This window comes from Eretmochelys imbricata, chromosome 7, assembly GCF_965152235.1.
Source record: "Eretmochelys imbricata isolate rEreImb1 chromosome 7, rEreImb1.hap1, whole genome shotgun sequence".
NCBI classification, from domain to species: Eukaryota; Metazoa; Chordata; order Testudines; family Cheloniidae; genus Eretmochelys; species Eretmochelys imbricata.
In genome coordinates, this window is record NC_135578.1 from 104691913 (window position 1) to 104707577 (window position 15665).

Sequence of the window (15665 nt, forward strand, 5' to 3'; positions counted from 1 at the left end):
TATGCATGCAGACTTGTGAAACGTTTTGGATAGAAGAATACTACTATAACACGCTGTTTTCAATTGCTTATTCACCATTTGGGCTGAAATTTCCCATTCTTGGTGTCTGCCTCAGGTTGAATTTTTTGGGGCAAAATATAAACTAATTTGACTGCTATGTTCATCAACTTGGGATAGTACCCTACCAGTGCAGGCAATTTTTTTCAACTGATTAATGATTGAACATACTAGAGTTCACAGCTACATTGTCCTCCAATTTTTAGATGTAATATACATAGTGACTAAAGTAAATATCAGCTGAAACTGAATCTAACCTGCCTGTATTTCTCTGGGGTTGGGTTACTATTTTTTGCTAGGAGCCCAAGGAAAGCAGAGCTTCAAACTCAATAGATTCTCTCATGGTTGAACAAATATTTTTTAAAATGTCAAGGTAAACCAAAAGTTTCATGTTTGTTTTCCTATCTTACTCAATTTTTAAGACTACAAACTTGAGGTCTGGAAAGTCTATTTTTTTACCCTGATCCTACTTTATTTTTGGATATAATTCCACTAACTTGAGCCAAATAAAAAATGTAACTCTTTAAATACCATGGAACATGTAGCATAATCAAGCAAAAGGGTATATGCCTGGACACTATACATGCTGATGACAGAACAGTAATTATGAATAATATCTAGCTTTTTGGTAGCACTTTACATCCATAGATTTCAAAGCCTTCACAAAGGAGGTAAGCAAATTATCTCCATTTTACTGATGAGGAAATTGGGGCACCGGAAAATGAAGGGACTTGGCCAAGGTCACCTAGTACTCTAGTAGCAGAACTGGGAATAGAATTCAGGTCTCCTGAGTTCCAGTCTAGTGCTCAATTCAATAGGCCAGTGGTTCTAAACCAGGCTATGTACCCCTGGGGGTATGGAGACATCTTCCAGGGGATACATCAACTCACCTAGATATTTGCCTAGTTTTACAGCAAGCTACATAAAAAGCACTAGCCTAGTTAGTACAAACGAATATTTCATACAACTTGTTTATACTGCTCTGCATACTATACACTGAAATGTAAGTACAATACTTATATTCCAATTGATTTATTTTATAATTATATGGGAACAATGAGAAAGTAAGCAATTTTTCAGTAATAGTGTGCTGTGACACTTTTGTATTTTTGTCTGATTTTGTAAGCAAATAGTTTTTAAGAGAGGTAAAATTTGGGGGTACACAAGACAGATCAGACTCCTGAAAGGGGTACAGTAATCTGGAAAGGTTGAGAGCCACTGTTGTAAACTGCCAATGCTCAGAGCCTCTGAAAACCAACGCACAATGCACTAGTTGCTATAGGTACACTGGCACCTCCTGAAAAGCTGTTTGAATTGCTTCTTTTAGAAAAAGAATGCTAAAGTTTTGCTTTAAAAACATACCCACACTTTCAGTATATAGATAATATGGCCTAACAGTCAGGGGAGGGCTGCTCCTCTGCAGACAAACCATCTAGCCACAGAGTCAGGGTTTACAAAACTAAAAAAAGCCCAGTCCAAACCCCAGTGAAATCAATGGAAGGACTCCCTTTCACTTGAAAGAGTTTTGGATCAGAGTCTTAGAATAAAACTCAACAGAGCCCAAAGACCAATTTTACTGGGTGGGGATGGCTTGGAGATCTAAGCATCACTTCTGGAAGATCAGGATCCCTGAAATTACAGATCCCAAATGTGGCAGGATTCACTCAGTAATTCCACCAGAGAGAGATTTAGCACCACTCAATTTATTGTATTGAAGATGTGGAGGCACAAGAATGACTTTCACATAAGACCTTATAAACCAGAGGTTCTCAAACAGGGGTCTGCCCCTCAGGGGGTTGCAAGGTTATTACATGGGGGGGGGGGGGTCACAAGCCATCAGCCTCCACCCCAAACCCCACTTTGCCTCTAGAATTTATAATGGTGTTAAATATATAAAAATGTGTTTTTTAATTTATAAGGAGGGGTCACACCCAGAGGCTTGCTATGTGAAAAGGTTCACCAGTACAAAAGTTTGAGAACCACTGTTATAAACTATGGTTCTGTCTTCCCCTGCTCCACCAATTACATGAATGTGCTTTTAGCACCTTTTATAAGAGATGGGGATTGACCTACTGAACTTGGCGAAAGTTTCCTTTCACCTGATTGTTGTACAAGCATGATGCCGTCCTCTATATTTCAGTGGATATGTATGCATATATGCATGCAGACTTGTGAAACGTTTTGGATAGAAGAATACTACACAAATGGACATTATAGGAACACAGGAATTGCCTTACTGGATCAGACCAATAATCCATCAAATCCAGCAGTGGCCAGTACCATCTGCTTCAGGGGATGATAGAAGAAACCCTACAGAAAACAGTTACGGAATAACCTGCCTCCAGGGAAAGCTTCCTCCTAATGACCAATATTTAAAGGTTGTCTTATGCCCTGAAGGTTAATTATTTGGAGACAGATTCTCCCAGATATTCTTTGTGGTTGCTGGGAAAATGTGGTTCAGTGCACTGTGTAAGCTGATGAGAAAAAAAGGTTTTCTCATTAATGAGAGCTCTAGATTTTGAAAATAAGTACAGAAAATTAGAAGATCTAGCACAGATTTCACAAGATATTCAAAGATTTTCAAAAGATATTGCAGGTATGTGCTAATTCATTCTTTAAAGGCCTGCACAAGGTAGTGAATAGGTTATAAGTTATGGCTCTGAATCAGAAGAACACAGTCCTCAACTAGCTGAAGTCCTAACATTTGAAGCACCAGCCCCACTGCAGCTGATGACCCTTTGGAAAAATTCAGGGTGAACACACAATCTGATTGTGATTAACAGGTGTGGGGGAGGACAGAATGTATAGATATATGGCATCCTAGATGCCTGGTTTGGAGGGGAGGAGGCAATGCAAGAGTGAATGGCAGGAGGGGGAGAGCATACAGGGAGCATTGCATAGGGCTGAAGATGCATAGCAGATGGAAGGGAGAGCATGTGGGAATGGTGTACAACACCCAGCATACCGGGGGAGGTAGTGGGAAACAATGTAAAATAGTGTGTGCCACAGTGTACATGGCAGCAGGGATAGGTGGAATAGTGTGTTACACCTAGTATACATGAGATGAGGGAGAAGTGAAATGCTGTTTGGTACTCAGGATACATGGCCCGGGAGTCGGAGAGGTGAAACTGTGGAGTGGTGATTGGCAACCAGGGTACATTTGGGGTGGGGTGGCAGGATGAAATGTGAAATGGCGTATGGCATCCAGAGGGCAATGTAAAGTGATGTGCTGTACCCAGGATACACATCAGGCAATGTGGAATGGTGTATGGCACCCAGAGTATATGGCAGAGGTGCGAGGGGGAGGTGGATCAGGGTGTGGCACCCAGCATACATGGGGGGAGGAAGGGGAAGGGCGTGTGGCACCCAGCATACATGGGGGAGGAGGAATGGCGTGTGGCACCCAGCGTACAGTGGGGGGGGGTTTGAAGTGTGGCATAGTGTGTGGCACCCAGGAGAGGGGGCAGGCAACGGGGCACGGCGTATGGCCCCCAGGCGTGCCCCGCTGGGCTCTCTCCCAGGCCTGCAGCTCTGCGTCCCTTCCCCTGCCCACAGGGCTAGGGCCGCAGGTTCCCAACCCGCGGTAGTTTGGACCCTTCTCCTGGGAGCGGCTGGAAGCACCGCGAGGAAGGAGCCCGGCGGGACGCCGTGGCCCCTGGCTGAACCTGGCGCCGGCCGAGAAGGGGGCGGCCCCACCCAGCTGCAAGGAGGGAGGGGGCGGCGCCCCCTCCGCAGCGTGCCCGGGAGGCGGGGCGGGTCACGGCACCGCCGGGTGGGGCGGAGGAGAGGGCCGGCCGCCGGGGCTGTGTAACGCCCTAGCTCTGCGGGCACTTACTTTTCCACCGCTTCTCTAGATCCCGGGATGGGAACCCCGCCTCCGTCTCCTCCACCGTCATACAAGACCCCACTGATATCTAGCACCACTCCCTTAATGCCCGCATGCTGCTTTGCCCACTCTGCCATAGCGCGCACAGCCCGGCCCGGGGCGTGCGGTCAGCTGAACCCCGCCGAGTCCAGAGCCCTTCCTTCCGCCAGGGCCGCTGGGAAACGTAGTTTTTCATTGGTGTTAATTTGAGCAGAAGAAGACGAAGTGCGGGCATACACGGGGCGGGGGGAAAGGTGGAACGGGATTGGCACCCAACTTACATTGGGGAGGGGGCGACGGGGCGGTGCACCGGGGTGTGCCACCCAGCAGACATTGGGAGGGGGGGCTGGAACAGGGTGTGCCACCCAGCATACATTCAGGTTTCAGAGTAACAGCCCTGTTAGTCTGTATTCACAAAAAGAAAAGGAGGACTTGTGGCACCTTAGAGACTAACCAATTTATTTGAGCATGAGCTTTCGTGAGCTACAGCTCACTTCATCAGATGCATACTGTGGAAAGTGTAGAAGATCTTTTTATACACACAAAGCATGAAAAAATACCTCTCCCCACCCCACTCTCCTGCTGGTAATAGCTTATCTAAAGTGACCACTTTCCTTACAATGTGTATGATAATCAAAGTGGGCCATTTCCAGCACAAATCCAGGGTTTAACAAGAACATCTGAGGAGAGGCCGGGTAGGAAAAAACAAGGGGAAATAAGTTACCTTGCATAATGACTTAGCCACTCCCAGTCTCTATCCAAGCCTAAGTTAATTGTATCCAATTTGCAAATGAATTTCAATTCAACAGTCTCTGGCTGGAGTCTGGATTTGAAGTTTTTTTATTGTAATATCGCAACTTTCATGTCTGTAATCGTGTGACCAGAGAGATTGACGTGTTCTCCGACTGGTTTATGAATGTTATAATTCTTGACAGCATACATTGGGGAGGAAGGGTGGAATGGGGTGTGACACGCAGCATACCTTGGGGAGGGGGGTGGAATGGGGTGTGACACCCAGCATACATTGGGGAGGGTGGAACAGGTGTGACACCCAGCATACATTGGGGGGGGGTGGAATGGTGGGAGGTGTGGCACCCAGCATATGTTGTGGAGGGGCAAGAGGGAGGTAGAACGGGGACTAATGGGCAGGCAGCATTTTTGATTCACTGCTAGTGATGACAATGAGCAGGGGGAGAAACAGATTCTCACGGTGGCTGTCTTGAAGTAAGCTTCTACACACAACTTCAGGTCACAATCTGCTTCATTTGTGTCTTTTATAATAAATAATAGTAATTACTATCATACTACGGTCTTGCACTTAGCAATCATCATCGCCACCAAGCACACTTCACCCAGCCCTTTACAAGTCATTTTACAGTAGTATCTACAGCCCCCAGCCAAGATGAGGGCCCGCTTGTACTAGGCACTGAACAAACACATAGTAAGCGAATATCTTATATGGTCACACTTCAGATCACTCACAGACATAGAACCTGATCCCCATCCTCATGAAATTAATGATAAAACTGCCATGAATCTCAACAGAAACTCTTTTTATTCAAATCTTCCATTTAAAGAAATCACTCCTGGGCTGAAATCAAACCTTCAGAATAGCAGCCTGAGTAAGTTACAGGCACCTGAAAATGACTCATCAGAGTGGAAAGGCTTGTGCAGCCTTACCTACAGGCATTGCTATGTGCTCTGCCTGTAATTTAAAAAGGCTGCAAAAAAGCAGGGCAAGAAGAGAAACAATTTAAAATTCTTTATAATATTATCTTGATTTTCTTATTTTCATGGAAGGTTGCAGAGTGCCAGCCTTGGAAACTGATATCCTCTACTTCTCCCCACAATGCAAGCTGCAGTGGAAACTTCTCCACATTACCCTACCTCTGTTCCTCAATTCTCTAGTGAAGGGACCACCTCCAGGGAAAAGAAGGCAGCTGAGTCACAGTCTCCATACCTATTCACTCCTTGGCTTCTGGGATGAGACTGTATACAAGAAAGCCCATTAAATTGATAAGAGAAAGATTAAACCACATGTGACAGATGTTAGCTATGTTGCTTAATGCATTACTGGAAGGGGCTCCAATATTACGGGGATGAGGAAAGTACAAGAACCAGAATAGAACAGAACAGAATAAAATAGACATATTGCTATAATGAACAGAATTTGCATCAGTGGTTATCAGTGACAAACAGTTGAGTGAATGAGTGGTCAGCATGATAAAGAGTGTTTGAATAAAGAGAAAATTCCAAAGTATGTAGACACTATGAAAGCTGCTCTTTTGCTCAGAGCAAATGTTAACAACACTTCTTCAACGTTTCATGATAAACTCATTGGGACACTAAGTTACTGGAAAAAAATCCTCCATTCTAAGGAATATACGTCACTATTGAGTCAGACACTGCCAGTAGTAACAATGGCACACACTTATTTTTTAAAAGTGTAGTTTTGTTTGTCTTTTGTGGGAGTATTTCATGACCCTGAAAATGTTGGCACAAAAGTGTCTTGGGTTTTCATTTTGAAAACATGGTCACCTTCACATTAGGGCCCCGGTTTTCAAAAGTGCCCTCCAATTTTGGGGGCCTCAGTTTTTGCCTGATTTAGGCACAACAGGCCTGATTTTCAGAGGCACTGTGCACTGAATTCAGTAGAACGACTTGGTGTAAATATGGATTGCCAGCTCGGATCCCATTTTTTATACTGACTGCTTTTTAAGCTCAGCATTTGCAGCACAGGCATACTACCATGCAAATTTTTGCAGTGTAGTAGAGATTTGATGTAAGTATAAAATGGGGCCCATAGAGAGCATATTTACTTTAACTGAGGCTGTGTTGATCAAAAAAGTAGCAGAAAGCCTGGCAAGACCTTTTTGACCCAGCCAAAATACAGACTAAGCTGTACCTTACAAAGTTTGTGCCTTTACATACAGTACATCCCATTACCTCATAGAAACAATTGAAAAAACACTAGCCTGTCACATAAATAATTAGACTAATCCTCACTATTTTATAATCATGGGTAAGATTTGATCAGTTGTGTTCCAGCCTTACCGATAATATTGTTTTCCCCTTGATACAATGCAGATAGTTTTTGTTCTTAACACTATAAATAGCCTGCCACAATTCACATAATATATAAGGAACTGGGTTGGAATTATAGTCCACTTTGTTTTGAAAAAAAAAGCAGGGTAGCCTTGGCACCGCTGATTTGCATCACTGCTTCTGGAATAGCCTCTGGCTTTTCCTTACAGATAATATCTAAACAGTGAAATTAATTAAATAGACCCAGAAATGGATCAGGTTATTTAAAACAACATCGCTAATGGTGCAATATCTCAGCTGTCCACACTGATAGTGAACATTGTCTTGGATAGTGTTATCAGTCCAGGACACCCGCTATGAATATTGATCCAGAGCTTGTTACAGCCATCACTTGCCGTCAGGACAGGTCAGGGTTGAAACCCACCTAGCATCAAAGCAATTTAAAGACAGCACTCAGACTGAATTTTAATGCCTGAGCTGAGAAACGAACCAACTTCAAGCAAACAGTTAAGACTAATATGTGTGTGTGTGTGCACATGTGTATGTTAAACTGACAATATGTGAAGATGTCTGCTAGCTTAAAAATGTATATCTTAAAGAATTCCATTACTACAACTCACCTTTTACAATTTTGCAGCCACAATATTAAAATATATCCACAAGGCTATATTTTGTAATCTTACATATATCAGATGGTTTGGATTTTCTCTTACAAAATAAGGCCTTGATCCTGCAAAGACCTATGCATGTGCTTTAAGTTAAGTTAATGCATACACAGGCCAGAGGAATATTTCCATATCACAGCATCTGTGATGGCATCATAATTGTTTCTAAGTAATTCTTTATACCACAGTTATTAGACTAGCATGTTAAGTTTTAAAGAGGATCACGTTTCAGAAATATTGATAAGAAATATGTAAAGGTCTGGTATCCATTTTCCTTAGTTGATCACACTAAGAACGATATCCATGTGACTATTACTCTTCCCCTTCTTTCCTTTTCCTACTTTCTTCCTCCCTACCTCTATCCCAATTAAAAGAAAAATACAATCTAAGTATCTAACAAAGCGTGCCAATTCTTTACTAGGTTCATTTGTCCCTGCCCTGTGTCTGTTTGTACCTTAGACTGGAAGCCCTTCGGGTCAAAGATTGTCTCTTTTTTATGTTTGTATAGTGCTCAGCACAGTAGAACACCACACTAATTGGGACATTTAGGTGCTGCCATAGTATAAATTATGATAATAATTAATCTTAATAATTCTGTAATTTGATTCCTGCACGTCTTCATCATTTTTTTGTCTCTCTTTCTTCCTAGTCAATTATTTTAGGTTCTGTGATATCAAAATGGAAAATAAGGGTCAAATTCTGCCACTTTTAATTCCATTACCTTAGTACTGTTGTATTTTATTTCATTTTATTTCTTTAGATTTAACAACAATTTTATCCATACAGAAGCTCTGAGCATCCTAAAAATAATTAATTTCAATGGGACAATTGGTAGTGTAAGATACTACTCAACACGAATAAGGGTGGCAGAATCGATGGCATACCAAGGTGCAAACTATATGTTAACAAGATGATTCCCAAATACAGACAACATTAATATTGCCATCCCCAAATCCTTCATCCAGAAATAATATTCCTTTTTCCAATGTTCATCCTGATTTGTCAGGTCAAATGCAAATGCGAGAGTGAGAAGAAAATCCACCTTATAGATACAGTACACACAGTTTAGTTAGTGTGAAGTTTAAAAATTTACAGCTCTGTGATTGCTTGAACTGGTTATGGGGACTTCCCCCCCCCTCCCCCCGCCCCCAGTCATGGTCAGGGGGATGGCACACTGGCTGAGTGGTGTAAAGAAGCATGCCCTGCTTTTGTCAGCCCTCTACCTGTTTTGTATATAAATAAAGGATTTTATTCTCCTGTAGAATAGGAGTCATTTCCATTGAGAGTTATTCCTGTCCTGTGGTGGCGAAGAATCAAGCCACCACCTTAATCTGCCGAGAGAGAAAAAGAGAGAGAGATATTATAACCTCTTTTTCAATAGTATATTAATATTTATTTCTGCCACTGACTTGGTGTGTGAGCTTGCGTAACTCACTCACGTCACTTGTCCCTCAGCTTCCTCATCTATAAAAGGGGAATCATATATACTCCACAGGGGTGCTGTGAGGATTAATTAGCTCAGACCCAATCCTGCCCTTCATGCAGTGTGGTGATATAGGGGCTGATCCAAAACCCACTGGGGCCAACAGCAAGACTCTCTTTTATTTCAGTAGGTTTTGGATCAGGCCCATAGTTTTGCCACTGATGTCAATGCCACAACCCTCAAGGAATTCAGTGAGTGCAAGATCTCATTCTTAATCTTTGAACCACATTTAGATGACATAAAATGCCATATAAGGGCTTAATATGTTTCTGGACCTTTTTAAAACATAAGACTCAATCCTGCATACTTTGTAAACTCCCATTGACTTCACTGGGAACTTTGGATACACAAGGAATGCAGGATCAAGCCCTTAGATCTAAAGGTGGTTTATACTGTACTCTGTGCTAGGTAATAACATAATAAAGCTGGAATAACAGAAGTCATATGCATGCAGTTGCGCAAGAAAATTTGACCATGATGTATAAAGATGATATATATTTAAATAGTAATAACCTAAGCCCATGTTTAATTATTAAAATTCAAGATGCTACTTAGATCACTCTTACTTTAGCCTGTTTTCATATTTGACTTACTTAACTTTCTCTTGAGGCAGTAAAACAGGTTCAGTCCCTCCTTCGCTGAATGCTGAAGGTAAAATCCCAACTAGTAGACGGTTTGCATTATAGAGGATTTTAGCGGGGAGGTTGGTAGGTGTTTTAGAGCCTGGATGAATACTGCAGCAGGCAAGGGGGTGGAGAAGTGGAGGTTTGAATGAGAAATGCTAAAAGGACATTGCTGCTTTAAAAGCTCATTTACAACGCCAGCTGGGTATAGGAGGCCTAGAGCTATAATGTGGTGGTTTCTCCTCCTCTTCCTATTTCATACCCACTAAGACAATATTAATTGCTAACCTATTGCTCCATAACAAAATCGAGGAGGGTTGGCAGTGAGAAGGTTGCAGGAGGGGTGGGGAAAGGAGATCATTAGCCTCCCAGTGCTATTTCCGGGTGGATGGTCCTTGAAAAACCTCCTAATTTGCCTTTAAAAGATGTCATGTCATATCCCAGGCTGCAGTCTGTTCGGCCTACAAGGGGTGTGATATGTTCCCCAACCGCAAAGAGATTTACCCAGTGAACTGATTGCTTAGAAGTCATTTGAATTCCTTGCACTCTTTGACGATCCTGAGTTCTCTTTTAACGTCTGCCTGTTGTCTCCGTCCGTGCACCATTAAAAATTAAAATACATTTTTGGAATCAACCTATTTCAGTGGGTTTTTAAATCAGTGTGCAACGAAACTCCCGTAGGACAACCTCGCTATTAGAACCTTTCCTGCTACAAATGAGTGTGTCGGGTCGGGGCGATTTTGGCCGGCAAAGGGGGTGGCGGGCCTGAAACGGTCCATTGGAGGGTTGAAAGCATTGCAATTTCTATGCTCTTTCCCCAACCATACGGCGAATCCAGGTCTGACCTGGATCTGGAGTGGAGATTTTCTTAAATCGAAGCAATGGGGTTTTCTGCACCCGAGAACTTGTGGCAGCGGTACACTTTGTATATACGTTGTTACAACGTGTTGCTGTTACCTGGTGGCCTCTAAGGAAAGGGCACACGTTGTGCATGTTGGTACAGCGATGTCCTAAGTTAAAACTAGACTCTGTAATTCGTTGGTACGTGGAGCTATGGATTCCCCCAAATCGAACATCTGTGCTCTTCTGGGATTTTAACCCACCCCCTGCAGGGGTTAACCCCCCCCCCCCCATGACACGTTACTCTGGGAGACACGTCTCGCTCACACCACACACACACACACACACACACACACAAGCTGCGTGTGTGAGTTCCAGCCGGCGGCTCTTGCTTTAACGATACTAGTGCAGCTTTCAAAGACCCCTCTGAAGGCAGCCCGCGCTGCTCTCTCCACGTGGCTGGGGCAGCCAGGCTGGTGGGAAAGCGGAGAAAGTGCCAACGGCGGAGCAGCCCCCTCCTCGGCCCCCACCCCCACTTCCAACCCTTTCCCTTTCCAAGCCTGCATCCTCCTCCTAGACCGAAGCAGAGGAGCCGCTTCCCTCCAGAAGGACATCTGCAAAGCGCAAGCTTGCACACCTCAGGACCCTTCCTCCTACGGACACAGCGTCCCCGGGGGATCGAACCTGCAGCGAGCAGGACTGAAAGCCACGCATCGACCGAAGGCATCTTTGGCACCACGTCTCTCCTCCCTGCGAGCAGCTGGCCAATTGCCTGTGCATTTGTCTGGGGGCACCACAACTCTTTCGGGATCTTTGAGGGGGGAATGCTGGAATGTCAGGACAGTGGGGCCAAGGTGGCCCCCATCCATCATAAAATCTCCTTCTCCATCTTAGACATCCTGGATCCCCAGAAATTTACCAGGAAAAGCAATCCGGCTGCGCAGAGCAGGGGCAGCATCTCGCATTCAGGAGAGCCAGAGAAAAGTTTTGGCGGAGTTGAAGTAGAAAAGGATCCCGCGAATCAAAGGAGCAGCAGGGACACACTAGAGGCATATGGTAGGAATGCATTCAATCCGCATGGTTATTTTCAAACAAATGAACAAGAAACCTTGTCCCGTCTATCAGCCGAAAGGGGCCAGTTCCATAAATTGTGTGCGCAGGCTAAAACGAACGGGGCTAAAAGCACCGAGGATTATGCTTTAGTGTGTTTGCGATTTATTTAGCGGGTCTGCAGAAGATGTCGTGAAACAGGCAGCAGAACGGGGCTGTAGTTGGTTTAAAACCTGATGATATATTTTAAAAAACAAGCTAGTGGACTGGCTCGTTTTGATGCTGAACTATCTGAGCACGTGAATTAGAGTGGGAGTAGAGCCAGGACTCCCACAGAACAAGCAACACATTGCTGATGAGCGTAAGTCAAAATTGGCTCATGCAGCCTGTGTCAGCGGTGGACACGGAGATATTTATTAACCCCTTCCGCAGAATGTTTCCCAAGGAAGGGCGGGCAGGCAGCGGTTAGCCGCTCCTGGTGTGGGGACATGTCACCTTTAAGAAGCTGCCGTGGAAAACTGCTTTGGGAGGAGGGTCATTAGGTGCAGATTTCCTTGAGCCGTGACCCTCCTCGGGTCACCGCTTATACTGCAGCGCCCCCAGGTCTGATGGGAAACCAAAAGTTAGATGCAATTGTTTTCGACTCCAGCTCGTTGGCTGGCCCTGATTGGCACTGGGACAGCCAGGCTGGATAATTGTTCAAATCGTCCCCACAAGAGGATGCCTTAGCTCCCCATTGATCGATATCCTATTACTGACTCCTGCATATCTCCTTCCCGCAGCTTGCAGGTACCAACTTCAAACCTCTTTCCCCCTGCCTGATCCTAATATTGTTCGATTAAAACTTACCTTTAATAGATGACATCTATCGATCCGCCCCTCACAAATCTGAAACTCTATTAGCACGGCTGGGAAGAGCAGATGGAAAGGGGGAGGGGATTTTTGTCTCTTTAAAGGGGGCTTTAATAACTTATTTAATTGGCTAGAGATCCATACCGCCGCACACAAACGAGTTTCGCACAGCTTGCAGCACATAAAGGGTTTCACATATCAGACGGCCAGTTTTTTCTTAAAGGGCAAATGATCATTTTTAAAAATAAAATCTGATTTAAAAAAAAATGTTTTAGGAGGGAGGAAACAATCCCAAATTGGCTCCCGTTTTAAAGGGGGACCGGAAAGAAGAGCCCGCTTCAATTGCTCAGTCTGGGGGACGGGGGGAAAGGGGGGAAGTGTCTTTTGCAAGCTGAGTTTAATAAACAAATGAGGAATTGACATCAGCCGGCAGCAGGCGCCTGCCCCAGCCGCGCGTGTCCCCGGTGACACAGATGCGTGCGGAGAGCAGCTGGCGGGAGGCGAGCGCTGGCGCAGGTCAGGTTGGATCAGCGGCAGGCGCAGGGATGTGGCAGGGGAAGGGCTCGTTCTGTCACTCTGATCAGCCCCCTTCTCTCCCTTAGATGCCAACTCCAAGGGAGAGAGCGAGGCCGCGTCCACCCTGGAGGGCTCCGCGTGCGAGGGGGAGGAGCCGGCCCCGGGACCTGACCGGAGCCAGCCCGCAGCAGCCCCCCCGCGCTTGCACGACTTCCCCGGCTCGCCCGATCCGGAGGAGAGAGACGACCCCGGCTCCCCGCCAGCCTCCAAGCGGCGCCGCGCCGCGCCGAGCTGCGCCAAGCCCCGGCGGGCCCGGACGGCCTTTACGTACGAGCAGCTGGTGGCCCTGGAGAACAAGTTCAGGGCCACCCGCTACCTGTCGGTGTGCGAGCGCCTCAACCTGGCCCTGTCGCTCAGCCTGACCGAGACCCAGGTCAAAATCTGGTTCCAGAACAGACGGACCAAGTGGAAGAAGCAGAACCCCGGGGCGGACGGGGCGGGGCAGCCGGCAGCCAGCGCCGCGGTGCCCCAGTGCGGAGCAGGCGGCGGCAGCCCCAGCCCGCCGGGCCCTAGCGCCCTGGCCTTCCAGACTTTCCCCTCCTACCCCTCCGCCAATGTCCTCTTCCCAGCGGCTGCTCCCCTGCCCCTGGCCGCGGCGCCCTTCCTCGGCCCGGCCTACCTGGCCCCCTTCTACACCCCGCACCTCTAAAGAGCCCGCCCGACCAGTTCCAGCCTTTCCCACCCTGGGGGCAGCCCGCGGGGGCTCCGCCCGTGGGTGTGTCTCGCTGCCCCTCCGCCAAGTGCGTTCACAACCCCCGCACTCCCCTCCCGGGGGGATCGCAGCCCCTCAGGCGGCCCCCGCCGCCCTGCCCACGTGAACACCGGCCACAGGACCGCAGGAGAAACAGACAGCGCCTTTGCCATCTGCAGGGAGCGCCCCTCCCGCCCCGTCTCCCCCTCTCCCACGGCTGGAGGGAATGGCAGAGGGGCGCAGGGTGACTTGCAGGGCACACGCGCTCTGGTGGTGGTGGTGGTGGAGGCTTCCAGTTCAGACAGCAGCGGTCCCGTGTTTGCTGTCTCTGTGACCGACCGGAGCGTGCAGTCCGGTCAGAACCGAGGACCTGGCTGAGACTGCTCGGATGCAACATGGAGTTTGGAAACTGGAGAACTTTAATAAAACGTGCATTGCACTACGCTCAGGTTTGACATCTTCCCACGTGTTTGGTATTTTAAGGCATCCTTCCCCGGCATAGTTTACGCCGGATCTTGGCCCCATCGCGACGAATGGGAGTTTCCGTGGGAGCCAGGGTCGGGCTCCTCCAGTTAATCCCTTTAAATTGATGGATATCTATGAGCAGAGCAGCCGCGCTTCTGTAAAGGCATATTTGAGTTCAAGTGTAGTTTGTGGCATGTAATGATGATTTCTTAGATTATACTTCACAATCCTGCTGCGCTATATCTTTGGATGAACAAAAGTAAAGGTCCTGATATACATAGATAAACGACTGTGACAAACCAAACAGGTGGAACATTCAGACATTATGTGGTCCAAATATTTATACATACATATAAATGTATATCATTTTATACGTTTTTCCTCATTAGGCTGCAGAGTTCAAGTGTACATTTCTGATGGTTGCATGGTAATTTAAAGTGTAGGAAGTTGATTTTTTTTTGAGTCTTTACCGAGGCATGTTTTCGTGGGGGGGAAAAAAAAGTAACCACTGGATTTTATTGGCATATTTGAGATGTAATCATAGGCCTAGGAGATGGAAAAGATAACCCTCTCTACATTTACTGTACCTAACACTAATTCTCCCAAGTTTCTCTCCTGAAGTTTCCTTTTAAAACATTTCTCTTTGTCATTTGGTTTGGCAGGGCATCCCTCATAACCTGAAAACTCAGAAACTCTGAGACTAGTTACTGTTGCTTTTATATGAATGATGCGGATAAGAACAAAAGATGCCCCTAAGCCCTGCTTTTATCTCTGGAGATCAGTTACCTGTTTCAGGTGGATAATACAACCTTATAAAGGGGCAATTGCTGTAACCTTAAAAATCATGTTAAATCTCCTATCGACTTCAAGGGTGCTGCATTGGGCTCAAAAATTGAAAGCTAGGAGTCTGCCATCCCAAGAAATTAATGAAGAGAGTTTGTTAGTGGGAATAGGAAAGTAATACTGCTTACTGCTACTTGAAACTTTAGTTCTGTAATTGTCAGGCAGGGTGTGGGAAACCTGGCTGACACATGAGGAAGTATCCAGTTATTGGTGATATACCTGCTACCTCTCTACCTTTCATTTCTACTGACTTCGGTGGGTTTTGGATCAGGCCTTAGATCAAAAGAGCTTTTTTCTGCAATTATTCTTTTAATAACACAGCATTAATGCCAAATGAGGTAGAAAACATACATCAGAGAAAAGCATTACATTATTATTTTTAAAAGGGGTGGTTGTGGTAGAAAATAGTTAAAGTGCAGAGCTTCCAGTATGCAGTGCACTCTTTTCCATAACAGAGGAATCTGATTTTTTAAAGGATTTGTTAGAGAGGAAAATCACATTTCATCTTCATCATTACAAGCACCATAATGAAAAAGAATTTTAGCTGGGGGCTTATCCATCCCTGGACTGCCAGGAAGTAATTGGTTCACAAAAATCTGTCTCATGCAGT

The 15665-nt window shown here is 45.8% G+C and overlaps 2 protein-coding genes across 6 annotated transcripts in view; one reads left to right on the forward strand and one right to left on the reverse strand.

Annotated features, from left to right (window-relative positions):
* LHPP (phospholysine phosphohistidine inorganic pyrophosphate phosphatase) overlaps positions 1-4060 on the reverse strand; it is a 163937-nt gene extending 159877 nt beyond the window's left edge. For all 5 annotated transcript variants that reach the window (XM_077821443.1, XM_077821438.1, XM_077821439.1 and 2 more), the window contains exon 1: positions 3893-4060. In XM_077821443.1, coding sequence (XP_077677569.1) covers positions 3893-4020 — 128 coding nt within the window. In that variant the 5' untranslated portion in view covers positions 4021-4060. The remainder of the gene's footprint in view (positions 1-3892) is intronic.
* A 7342-nt stretch (positions 4061-11402) lies between these two features.
* On the forward strand, positions 11403-13705 carry NKX1-2 (NK1 homeobox 2). Its single transcript, XM_077822756.1, has 2 exons — positions 11403-11634; positions 13083-13705. The coding sequence occupies exons 1-2, from the start codon at positions 11403-11405 to the stop codon at positions 13703-13705; spliced, it is 855 nt and encodes a 284-aa protein (XP_077678882.1).
* The last annotated feature ends 1960 nt before the right edge of the window (positions 13706-15665 follow it).

Bases quoted from the DNA above. Each gene is read 5' to 3' on its own strand.
- NKX1-2 (XM_077822756.1), top strand. From the start codon at position 11,403: ATGCTGGAATGTCAGGACAGTGGGGCCAAGGTGGCCCCCATCCATCAT. The intron at 11,635-13,082 runs GTAGGAATGCAT...TCTCTCCCTTAG, and splicing joins GGACACACTAGAGGCATATG to ATGCCAACTCCAAGGGAGAG.